The 12,754-nt window shown below is 45.1% G+C and overlaps 1 protein-coding gene across 1 annotated transcript in view; it reads left to right on the top strand.

Annotated features, from left to right (window-relative positions):
* Positions 1-2,373: 2,373 nt before the first annotated feature.
* The window catches only part of KCNK12 (potassium two pore domain channel subfamily K member 12), a 40,350-nt gene continuing 29,969 nt past the window's right edge, over positions 2,374-12,754 (top strand). Inside the window, exons 1-2 of the mRNA XM_083494664.1 lie at positions 2,374-2,674; positions 3,323-4,542. Of these exons, the coding sequence (XP_083350790.1) occupies positions 4,200-4,542 (343 nt within the window). The 5' untranslated portion in view covers positions 2,374-2,674; positions 3,323-4,199. The remainder of the gene's footprint in view (positions 2,675-3,322; positions 4,543-12,754) is intronic.

Below are 12,754 nucleotides of genomic sequence, written 5' to 3'. Positions count from 1 at the left end.
CAAGCAGGTGTAGTGGTTAGAGCATGGCCCAATCGCCTTCTAAATCTGGCCTGCAGATGGTCTGGGAATCAGCGTGTTTGTACATGAGTAGAATGTGTCCTTTTATTTAAAATGCATCTCTGGGTTATTTGTGGGGCATAGGAATTCGTTCATTCCCCTCCCTAATATAGTCCAGCCCCCCCCCACAAGGTCTGAGGGGCAGGGGACCAGCCTCCTGCTGAGAAGGTTTGCTGACCCCTGGGTTAGAGTATCAGAGCAGGACTGAGGTAAACCAGGTTTAAATCCTCATTCAGTCATGACCCTCACTGGGTGATCTTAGGTCAGCCGCTATCTCCCAGCCTAACCTGCCTCACAGGGTTCTTGTAAGGGTGAAATGAGGGGGGGGCAGTAAGAGCAATGAATGCCACCTGGAGCTCCTTAGAAGAAAGGTGGGATATAAATGTAATGAACAAATAAATAAATAAATAAATAGATAAATCTTATGACGCTGCTCTGTGCCAAATGAGTCCACTTTTACGACTGGTTCTCACGCAAGAATGCCCCAAAGACTCAAGAGTCTGCATTGTTGCAGCAGCAAGAATACATAGTCATATGTTGACAAAGGCATTTTGCAGGGGGTGCAGATCAGACCGCAGAATAAAACAAGTTCCTACTGGAATATTCATAAAATTGTGCCTGCTTATATATATAGAATAGGGACGCGGGTGGCGCTGTGGTCTAAACCACTGAGCCTCTTGGGCTTGCTGATCAGAAGGTTGGCGGTTCGAATCCCCGCAACGGGGTGAGCTCCCGTTGCTCGGTCCCTGCTCCTGCCAACCTAGCAGTTCGAAAGCACATCAAAGTGCAAGTAGATAAATAGGTACCACTCCGGCAGGAAGGTAAACGGCGTTTCCATGCATTGCTCTGGTTCGCCAGAAGTGGCTTAGTCATGCTGGCCACATGACCCGGAAGCTGTATGGCAGCTCCCTTGGCCAATAAAGCAAGATGAGCGCCGCAACCCCAGAGTCGGCCACGACTGGACCTAATGGACAGGGGTCCCTTTACCTTTATATATATAGAATAGATATAACTAGATCTTTCCACCAACCTGTATCTACCGAGACATGGCAGAGCAACAGTTCCTTGAAACCAAGAAGGATGTCTCAGCCCCCCCCCCCAACACATAGGCTGGAGGGACACAAGAAGTTTGAAGAGCTGAGGGGTATATAATAGAGAGGCATTGGCCGAATGCCTTTGGTGTACACCTGTATTTATTTTCTCCCATTATTGTCACTGGTTGAAGAGGTCTGCGGTTGATTTGTTTGTTTCAGAAATGCAAAACCTCTTGCACAGAGAAGACAGCAGTTGCCTTCTTGAGGTCTGTGAAATAATAATAATAATAATAATAATAATAATAATAATAATAATAATAATAGAATTTATATTTATATCCTTTGCTTCCTTCCCCCTCTCCCGCCCCAATGAGTCTGTCTGTAACTAGTGCTATTTGGAGATGGACGGGCTGGTATTGGTTGGGTGAATAATGGGTGACTAAATCAGTTTTTGTATTTCTCTGCAAAGCTGCACTAGATGATAGATAGATAGATGATAGATAGATAGATAGATGATAGATAGATAGATAGATAGATAGATAGATAGATAGATAGATAGATGATAGGTGATAGATATATAGATAAATAGATAGTGATAGATAGAGTTGATAGATAGATAGAGATAGATAGATGTAGGCTTAATTGAACCGCTGTGCATCAACTTATGCACACCTGTTCCATCAAATCGATGTATGTTTATATGCAAACATATATGACAGGTATTTTGGTATAGTGACTGGACATAAGGCACAGACGCCAAGTCATCGAGAAAGATTTCAGAAACTGTCCTGGACTTTCGACGCAGAGAAAAGTGATGCCCCTTCTGCCCGATCTGCAGGACGTGAAGACACCAACCCTCTTCCAGAACCAAGCGGTTTTTGTTCTGTTCTGTTCTGTTTGGGGGTTGTTGTTGTTGTTTTGTGGCAGATCCTTTTGCTGTTGCTTCTGGAAATAATTCCTGCCCTGGACCAGCCTCCCTCTGAGCGCGCCCAGCCACCCTCCCGAAAAATAAATAAATGACAACCTCGTGCATCAGCATCAGAAACGCCCCTCTAGCACAAACAGCAGGTCCAACAAGGAAAGATAGAAATAATAAAAAGAAAGAGCTCTCCCGGCTGGTGGCGAAGGCGGGCACAACCGCCAGCTTCTGGCCAGCCCCATTTGCTTCGCATTGGGCAAGCCGGCGCGCTTTGCAAGACCCAGATCCGTCGCGAGAGAAACGAGGAAGGGAGGCAACGATCGTGGATCGACTCGCAAGCTGGAGCTGGAACAGCCTCCCTCCCCCCCCCCCCCCTGCCAGCCCTCTGAGCTCAACTACAGGCGGGGACTGAGAGAGGGAGCGAGACTGGAGTCGCGGGCGCACGCGGAGCTGCAGTGCGCTATCCGTGGTGCTGAACAGCCGCACTGCCTTTCCCAGCTATTCTCCCCGCCGCCAGCGCTGGCAATTCGGATCAAGGAGCAGAGGCGAAGGCGACCCATCAGCACCGCCAGGTTTACCAGAAGCCACTTCAGGAACGTTTTGGGGGCTTAAAAAAAGAACCTGCACGTTCCGGGGAATCAGAAGTACTTTGAAAAAGAAGATGGTGCGTGTTTGCTCACGTCTGGGTTAAAGGAAGCGCTGGGCTGGAGGCTGCGATTGCGGGCTCCGGGAACTGGGGGTGGGGTGGGGAGAGAAGATGAATGGCCAAACTAAAGCTTCTGAAGTGGAAGCGGAAAGAGAAGTACCCAGGGGTAGTTCTGTATGAATAAACAGAAAGGTAAAGGGGGGGAGGAAGTAAGCTTGGTAAAGTACCATTTGCTTTTGGCACACTATGTTGTGAATTAAGTGTGGGTTAATCTGGAAGGGTTGTATAGAGGGCAGGTGGGTCATGCGTTAAGGAAGGGGTCCAGCTGGATGACCTCCTGGTCCTTTTTTAGCCCCTTTAGTTTTAGTCTGTTTTCTTCTTTAAATTTCTTCGTTTTGAAGTGCATGCCCAACAGTTGCTTGGTTTGGGAGGGTGAAATCTATAACTCTGTCTCTCTGTGTGTAAAGAGCAAGTCAGGTTCTTGGAGTGATACCAGCATGCTAACAAAAACAAAAGTCACACCACCCCACAGGCGAATGCTCTGTTGCATATGGCAAGCATTTCGCTGAAAAAAAATTCCATTTTGAGCATAAAGATCTACAAAGAGGGATGCGGGTTAGTGAGCTGAGACCTAAATAAAGCTCTGCTGATATCTCATTGATATAGGTCTGTCCAACCCATGGGAGATGCCCTCAAAGTTGAAGCAAGTGAGAAAGGGAGAGGCCAGTTGGATGGATCAAAGTGACTTAAATACAGATTAAATACATCGATAAATGCTGTCTGAATGTACACTCTTGCAGCCTCCAAGATTGTGTTGAAGGCAGCTGGCCTCTGTTTTCCTGCCCTTGCTTCAAGTAGCTTTCCAGATACAACTGGCACACAAGAAGGCAACTTCCACAAAGAATCTAGGAGACCCAACAGAGAAGAACTATCTATGTTGGTCATGTGTCATTGAATGAGTTTTATCTCCAGGCCCCCTCAACTAAAAGGGAGCAGGGGTTAGCAAGGAGTGGGGTGTGGGAGGATGGCCGTTTGCAAAGAGATCACTTACTCCATTGGGAATCCTTCAGGAAGAAGACGACACCAGATTCTGTCGGCCTTGCCTACCATACCTCACTATTACTGAAATGGATTGAATACATTTGCTCACTGCTAGCCTTTGGTTCAGATAACAGCTGGAATACAAAGAATGTGGCCAAGTGGAGCTATCTGGGTTGGGAAAGTAAAGCCATTTCTTACACCTTAATGGCCGGTGAAGTCAAGAGCTCAACGTTGAACTGCAAGAATGACAGAACCCCCAGCATGGCTCTAAAAAAATCTGTGGTCCTAGGGTGATGCGGGGGAGCCCTGTGGGATACAGATAGGTGGAATTCTTTGTTGACATTGAACATGACAAGCCAAGATTCATGACTCAGAAAAGAAAGCCTTCCAAAGAAGGACCCAAGTTTTCCTCTTGGACTCTTTAACTGGGTGGTAGCTCCATGCCGCTGTCTCCAATGAGGTGTTGGTCGCTGTCCATCACCTCTATGGTGCTGAAATTTGGATGATGTCTATCAGGAGATCTCAGGGCTGCTGCTGCGTGTCGCATTTCAACGAGGACAATGGTAGGTTTGTCCTCTTAGCGGTGCTCATCATAGCATACCTGACAGCTGGAGCCACCATCTTCTCAGCCATCGAAAGCCCATCTGAAGCAGAAGCTTTGCAGCGTTGGAACTGGACCCTTCAGAACTTCAGCCAGATCTTCAACATTAGCCTCCCTGAGCTACGGGCCTTTTTAAGAAGTTATGAAGCAGCCATGGCTGCCGGCATCAGGGCAGATGCCCTCCGACCAAGATGGGATTTCACAGGAGCTTTCTATTTTGTGGGCACAGTGGTGTCAACTATAGGTAAGTCTCTCTCTTTCTCTCTCTCTGTCAAATGTCTAGAGTCAACACCACATTCTTAAGAAGTAAAAGGGCATTCATAGATTCATCCATTCATAGATTCATCCATTTAAACACAAAACCTAAAATGCTTCCTATTTAGAAATGTGTGTATGTGTGAAGTAACATTGTTCCAAAACAGAGAAGCCTAGTGGTCTGAGTAGTTTGCAAGCTGATGTCATTTTGTACAGTGTTGAATAAGTTATTTTCAAATTATTTATTTATTCTCTTTCTTACCTGCCTTTCACCAGAAGGTCTCAGGGTGGCTTACAGCATATATAAACATAATATTATTTGAACTACAACAAACATTGATAACCCTACCCATAAGCCCAAAACAATAATTCCAAATGTTGTACACCTTTCTCTCTCAATATGTTTGCATTCTCATCTTCCTTTCTCCACTTGCCTGCTACTTATTTTGCCCGCCCCGCCCCCCATTTTGGTATCCCAATTCCTTTCTCTTTCCTCCTCCCTGGATCTGTCCCTTTTTGTCTCTGTATCCCACCCACCCACCCAATCTCTCATTCATTCTCTCCTTTTAATCAGCGTGCCCCCCCTTCTCATTTAGGTTGAAGTCCAATGTGAAATTTGAAGAATCTGTCTTATTAGCATCTACGCTAAGGGTGTTTTCACGCTATGAAAGATCACATGAATCTCTAGTGTACTTGCCACTATAAAGATGGGAGACCCAATTTAAATCTAAAGTGCATTCTGTGCAACATAGGTTTGCATTCAGATCACCATTTTCATATGATTATATAACCATCCTTTTGATACGTTTTCAGGTGTGAGCTTTGGATCAGTTTGAATGTAAACCAGCCGGTCTTTAATGTGAATAGAAAATGCCAATTAACTAGAGTGCACATTTTGGGTTGGGGTTTTTTTTCTCTCCTGTAGTCCTACCTGCAATGCCAGGAAGTGCAAATATTGTACAAGAGGTTCAACGGCACTTTGTAGTGTCACTTCTGAAACTGATCTGCAGGGAGGAGGAGGGCATGGGAGGGAGTTAAGGACTAGGAGTGGACGACATTTGCAAAGATTGCCAGTGATCATGCATATGGTATTGTTTTGATGTTGACTTCATTTCCCCCCGCCCAAAAATGGAAGAGTGTGGGTTGAGCGACGCACACGTGTGTGCCCCTTTCAGAAATCCAAACAAACACAAACAGCTGCGACACACTTTAATGAAGTAGATGAGGTGAAGTTCAGAAGTGATGTGTGTTTCTCTTTCTAGAAAGCTTTCCTAAGTTGCTATAGCAACTGGAGTTTGGAAAGTGTTTGGAAAGTCAGGATGCCTCTGTTAGACACACACACACACACACACACCACCACCACCACCACCACCACCACCTGCTGTCTCCCTACTGTGTAAGTAGTTGTCTATATATTAGATGTGGAGTTAATGCAAGGGGCAGACTGGGGACAAATGGTCAAATTCCTGCTCCCTGCCTCACCCTCATATCCACCCAGGCTGCAGACTTAGGCCCATGGGATTCCATAGGTCTGGAGTTGCAGTGTAATTCAATCAATTTGTGAGTAAGCCTTACTGCAGTGGGGCTTACTTCTGAGTAGATATGCACAGGTCTACTCTATCACTGCTGCTAAAGTATTTCTTCATTTTCCTTTCCCCATGCCTAAGTTGAAACCAGATTGAATTGTCCTGAAACTCTATATCCGCAGAACTCTAGGCAAAGAGAAATTCTGGGTTTCTCCACAGCCATGAGATATTCCCCTCCCTTCCCTTACACTGGTCAGCATAATTTATCTTATGATTGCCTCGGCGTGAAATGGAATTAAAAATGCATACTTCAAAGCAAGAAGTGAGTAAATAACATCTGATAAAAATAGGATTCGGACTATTTTTGCGAGAATCTTTGTTTGCTTGTGATTTTTAGCCCGAGGACAGCCGTTTGCTCTCTCTGGTGGGTGGACGTGTGTAAGAGTTCCAGAATTTTGTGCAAGAAAACGCGTGGAAAATTGATCCGTAGATCAATTGGGTTGCAGAGACGAAATCAGATTTAGGGTCTGTGCACATCACATTTGCTCAGCGTTCGCCCTGGGCTTTGCTGGTGTGACACAGGCATGCCACCTGAAGATACATTTAACTGTGCCTATGCTTCTGTGCAGAAGAGGGGCAGACAGGGGGCAAGGGGAGAAAATGGCGGAGGGTGGGGTTGCAGGGAGAGAAAGATGGGTGCGCACCCAATTTCAACCCCAGCTATGCTCACCACAGCCCTAATTCCACCCCCTTTGGGCATGCATTCTCTGTGTATCCAACCCTCCATAGCTCCAGAGAGCTTCTGCCTTGCATGCAGAAAGCCCCAACATCTCCAGGTAAATCTGCAAAGGACTCCCATCGGAAAACCTTGCAGAGTCACTGTTGGCACCGGGCTAGATGGACCCGTAGTCTAACTTGAGTTAAGGCAGGTTCCTATGTTTCTACAACTACAACAAAAATGGTTCCCCCTGGATAGGGAATGACTAAAAAACATTCCATTAATGGTCCCTGCAGGTCAGTCGAGGGTGAAGGTGTTTGATGAACGGCATTTTGAGGGCTGGTGGCTACTGTCTGCCGGCAACATCCCACCTGGAGAGAACAAGTTGCAATGGTTCAGTTGCAGCCCATGAAGCAGGCGTGTGAGGGTTTGTGTGTGCAAGTGTTTGTGTTTTGCTGCTGGTTCGGGAGCTCAAGAACATGATATTTGATTCTGAGATAAACTGATACTGCTTTAAAAACTAGCATTATCTCCATTGACATCTGATTCTCTCTCTCCCTCTCTCTCTGTCTGACCAGTATATTCCCCACATAAGCAAACAGGATCCATAAAAGGTTGTCTTCCTGAGATGTCCTGTTGCTCAAGGAAGGGCTATGAAGCACTAGGTTAGACCTGCTGAGAGAGACCATCTGTCCCAACAGTATGCTCAAGAAAGGCTGCCCTTCCTTTCCTCTGCTGATTTCAGTCTAGCTCCTGCTTCGTAGTAGGTGTGTAACTAACAGCAGCTGCAAAGATGCTGGTGGATGCTGCTCATGGGATCACAGTACGTTGGTCCTGCAGATGGCTGCACTAGTCTCCAATTCAACCCTGGACACAATTCAAAGTTTGGGTGGTTAAAGCCCTAGGCGGCTTCAGCCCAGAATACTTTATGGATTGCTTCCTACACACACCATGCAATCTTTTCCTTAAGAATGGAAAGAGAGGCCCTTTGCTGTGTCTAGGATGGAAGGCGGGCAGGCTGGGACAAGAGACAGGGTCTTCTCAGTGGCTGCACCCAAATTATGGAGCACCTTGCCCCCTCACATGCAGCCAGACCCTCTCCCTCACTGTTTTTCCCTAGTTGCTAAAGGCCTTTTTATTCTGACCAGTGGTTTTTTTATGGGACAGAAAATGCTTTTGTGATTTTTTCAGAGAAGTATTGATTCTGTTTCTTTTTTGTTTCTTTTCTTTTTTGGGGAACAATGGGAACTGCAGTTCTGGGTAGGCAGGCAGAAATCTATAGCAGAGGGTGGTTTTTAATCTTTGTTGAAAGCTGCCCAGAGTGGCTGGAGAAGCCCAGCCAGATGGGTGGGGTACAAATAATAAATTTATTATTATTATTATTATTATTATTATTATTATTATTATTATTATTATTACAAGATCCAGGATTCCAGAGGGTAGAATCCATGCAAGTTAAACTAGAACAAAATCAGTATTGATATGTGGTGTAGACAACCCCCACGCTCTCCCATGTTCTCTCTTCCCCAGCTCAGTTTTTCTACTTTTCCTGTGGCTCACCCTGTTTTGTGCCACTGGTGCAAGCCATCTCATGTCAGGGGCAAGGGCAGTTCATGGGTCCTCAGCATTTGAAGAGCAATGGCTTGCATTGCTCAGGGGAACCTGGATAAAGTGCAGGGTTCAAAGCACATTCTGTAACGCTGCACTTATAAGTAAGGATGTTAGAATTTATTGGTTTAATTTCATTTTAAGGGCTCGGGGCGAATTTAATGAATAAGGACAGATATGGATGTGAGGTGAAGGCAGACTACATGCCCCTGGAACTCCTTTGACAGCAAGACTCCCATTGTGTTATTGAAACAGAGAATAAAAAGAGGAGAAGTAAAGGTGGCTTTTTTGCCACTCACAGCGACTAGTACTTTCACTGTGAGTAATCTCATACTTCTTGCAGTATCTCAGAAAGGCAGCGTCCAACACTGGGGCTTTTTCTCATATGCATCTGGAAGCAATTTGACTATTTATGCACTTAACCAGTCAAAAGGTGGGTAATCCACCAATTAAAAACTATTTAAGCAGATGACAGCCCCAATCATAATAAATACTTCCTTTCAGTAATTGTGCCCACTCGACCTACTGTTTTGATCAAAGCGGTTTGCAAGAAATATTAAAATTATCAATAAAGAAAACAGTGAAAAACAATTAAGAATAATTAAAATTAACCACGGAAGAGGTTAAAACACACCCACATGCCTGAATAGAACCATAGATTGCAGGGACCCTGGGGGTCATCCAGTCCAGCCCCCTGCAATGCCTAAATTAAAAATGTTGCAAGGAGGCACCAGGAAGAATACAGCACAGGCACCCACCTGATGTCAACAGATGGAGAGTTCCAAAATGTAGGTGCTGCCACGCTGACAGAACAATTTTGGAAGTGCAGAACAATTACCGTATTTTTCGCTCTATAAAACGCACCAGACCACAAGACGCACCTAGTTGTTGGAGGAGGAAAACAAGAAAAAAAATATTCTGAATCTCAGAAGCCAGAACAGCAAGAGGGATCTCTGCGCAGTGAAAGCAGCAATCCCTCTTGCTGTTCTGGCTTCTGGGATAGCTGTGCAGCCTGCATTCGCTCCATAAGATGCACACACATTTCCCCTTACTTTTTAGAAGGGAAAAAGTGAGTCTTATAGAGCAAAAAATACGGTGTTTTGTGGTGCTTGTGCCACTTCCGCAGGCTGAAGGGGTCGAGTGGGGGTATATGGGGTGAGTCGATCCCACAAGCAAACTGGCCCCCAGCGTGTTTTATATGTCCATAGTGACACCTTGAACTTGGCTCAGCAGCAAATCAGAAACCGCTCTGCAGCATTCTGCACGAGTTGCTGCTTCTGGATCTGGTACACATAGAGTGCATTGCAGCAACGTAACTTTGAAGTCACCAGTGCCTGAACTGTTGAAAACAAGGTGCTGAGAACACTGGAAGGAGCGGCTGGCATTGTGTCTGATTGTGTCTAGCCGTTGCTGTGAAGGAGATGGAATCTCATCCTCACCCAGGAAGGCAGTTTTTGCGCTCTTAATGTCTGACTGGTTGGAGCAACAGGGAAGGCAAACCAGCATAAAAATGGAATGAAACACTACGCCAGTGATCTATCTCCCTTGAAAGTTCTGTCTTTTTCCGTAAGTGGCGCAGTTCTGCAATAGACTCCCCGCCCCACCCCCCCGGCTGAAATTGCTGCTCTGTTTGAACTGCTGTTACGAACAGCAAATTTCAGTTAACGCACAATCAATGCCTCATTTGGTAGTTTCGAAAATGCTTTTTAGCTTTATTGGGGCATTTTCCGGGTATTGTATTCCTTTGGGAAAGCCACAAATGGCGTTGAAAGCTGAAGAGGCGGTTGAAATTCATTTTGTGTCTCTTATTTTCTTTTTAAAAATTGTGAGGGTGCAAAGAAAACATGCTCATTAAGAACAAAAAAAGCATCTTTTTCCTCTGACTGTATGTTTCAATCATATCCTTTGGTGCCTTCAGTCTAGCACTGCGGGGTGATTTACTTTATAAAATAATTACATGTTGTTGTTATTATTCTGATTGCCTTTTGAGTAAGGCATACAAACTGTGGCCATAGCCAAATTATATATATAAAGCAGTATTATTCCAGGTTAAACAGTCATTGCTTCCACCCCCCAAATAATTCTGGGAAGTGTAGTTTGTGAAGTGTGCTTAGATGCCTATTCCCCTCACAGAGCTACAATTCCCAGAGTGGTTTAGCAATAAATTCCTCTTCCTGGGGAATTCTGGGAACTGTAGTTCTGCAAAGGGAACATGGTTCTCCTAATAACACGCAGCGCCCATAGCAAACTATAGTTCCCATGATTCTTTGGGGGAAGCCATGACTGTTTAAAGTGGTATAATGCTGCTTTAAAAGTACAAATGTGTATTACTGAGAACAAATGCCTGCACCTTGTTCAGATCCCCACTTATTTACAGGAAAGTTACTGGAGGATGGTTCAGACATGTTCATCACTTCATGAACACAGCATCAGGAGACAATAGGGATGTCGAAGAACTAATGTGCAGATTGGACTAATGTGCAGATTGGAATGTAATTATCCTTTGGATTTTTGCACCTCTCCTAATTTTATAGTACAAGTCTTGTCTCATAAAAAGTACCAAAATTTGTAAGTAGAGATAAAATACTTAATTATTGGTATGGTTTTTAAAGCGATAATGCAAAATTGACATGAAGTGGTTACAGACTGAGCTGTCCACCCCTAGTGGCAACTTACATGCATTTATGTATTCATTAAAATGTTATAGCCCACATTTCTGTACCACACAATGTAGGGCCCCTGTGGCATCTCCCACCAAAGTATAAAAACAATTACAAATAAGATGACATTAAATTAAAACAACAGTGGCAAATACGAAGAGGACAAAACTCAATTTTCCTTCTGTGCCAAAGGAACCTATGAATATTTTAAAAATAGAAGCCTTCCTCCACCTCTAGAAATTTCTACATCACCCTGTTTACAAACCCTATTTTTTGCTCTATAAGACTCACTTTTCCCCTCCTAAAAAGTAAGGGGAAATGTGTGTGCTTCTTATGGAGTGAATGCAGGCTGCGCGGCTATCCCAGAAGCCAGAACAGCAAGAGGGATTGCTGCTTTCACTGCACAGCGATCCCTCTTGCTGTTCTGGCTTCTGAGATTCAGAATATATTTTTTCTTGTTTTCCGCCTCCAAAAACTAGGTGCATCTTGTGGTCTGGTGCGTCTTATAGAGTGAAAAATACGGTACATATCAGCAGAGAGGAGGCTCCTGTGATGAGCCAGCAGAGATTTTAACAAGCAGGAATTAAAAACTGTAGTATCACTCAGCTTTTTCATGGTATCAGTTCACATATCTGAATTTAGGACATTACAAGAAAACAGGGGGAAATGTCCTGATACAGGGGCCAATTTGGCAGTCCTGCCAGTGCTTTGCACCGCACCAACCTTCCTTCCCCCCCCCCTTCCCGGTAATCAACAGTGTTCCACCTGCCAGGAAGTTAGTGTTGTAGCTCCACCCCATTTGGTGAGCCACTTCTGGGTGCCAGGTATGGGTAGGTAGGTATGGCTTGGGGGGAAATGAGCTGGAGGTTCTCCATTCCTGGTGTAAGCCATATATTAACGAAGGACTAAGTATTCAGGGGGACGTGGGTGGCGCTGTGGGTTAAACCACAGAGCCTAGGACTTGCCGATCAGAAGGTTGCGGTTCAAATCCCCGCTCTGGGGTAAGCTCCCGTTGCTCGGTCCCTGCTCCTGCCAACCTAGCAGTTCAAAAGCACGTCAAAGTGCAAGTGGATAAATAGGTACCACTCTGGCGGGAAGGTAAACGGAGTTTCCGTGTGCTGCTCTGGTTTGTCAGAAGCGGCCTAGTCCTGCTGGCCACATGACCCGGAAGCTGTACGCCGGCTCCCTCGGCCAATAAAGCGAGATGAGCGCCGCAACCCCAGAGTCGGCCACAACTGGACCTAATGGTCAGGGGTTCCTTTACCTTTACCTAAATATTCAGGGGATGAAACTAGAGAGAACCAGTTAGGTTGCGGCAGGAGATTTGAAATGAGAGGAGTTTAATATTAGGGAAAGACTCCAAGGACGTTGGCTCCCTTGATTTTTCTTGGTCTCATTTTCAGCTTCGAGCTTTCAGCTTTCAGCTTCAGTTTTCGTCCGCAGTTCCATCTACCACTCCTAGCATCATTCTTGGATCTTGAACGCATACTGGCCTGGTTTTCTTGGGAGCTAAGGAGGAGGTTTTGTAATTTACTTATAGATTCTTCCTTAAGCCACTTTGGAGATAAAAATTTTTCTGGTTTTACCAAGAGGAGGCTTATATTACTGCAAAGCCAAGGGCTGATTGAGGTTAACTTCACTAAATTTTAGTTTTGGCTTTCTTAATCTGTTCAGGTCATTACTTTTGTT

The sequence above is a fragment of the Podarcis liolepis genome (genome assembly GCF_965112155.1).
Source record: "Podarcis liolepis genome assembly, chromosome: 3".
NCBI lineage: Eukaryota > Metazoa > Chordata > Lepidosauria > Squamata > Lacertidae > Podarcis > Podarcis liolepis.
The sequence above is the reverse complement of the archived record's forward strand: the minus strand, read 5'-3'. Positions and strand labels throughout refer to the sequence as shown.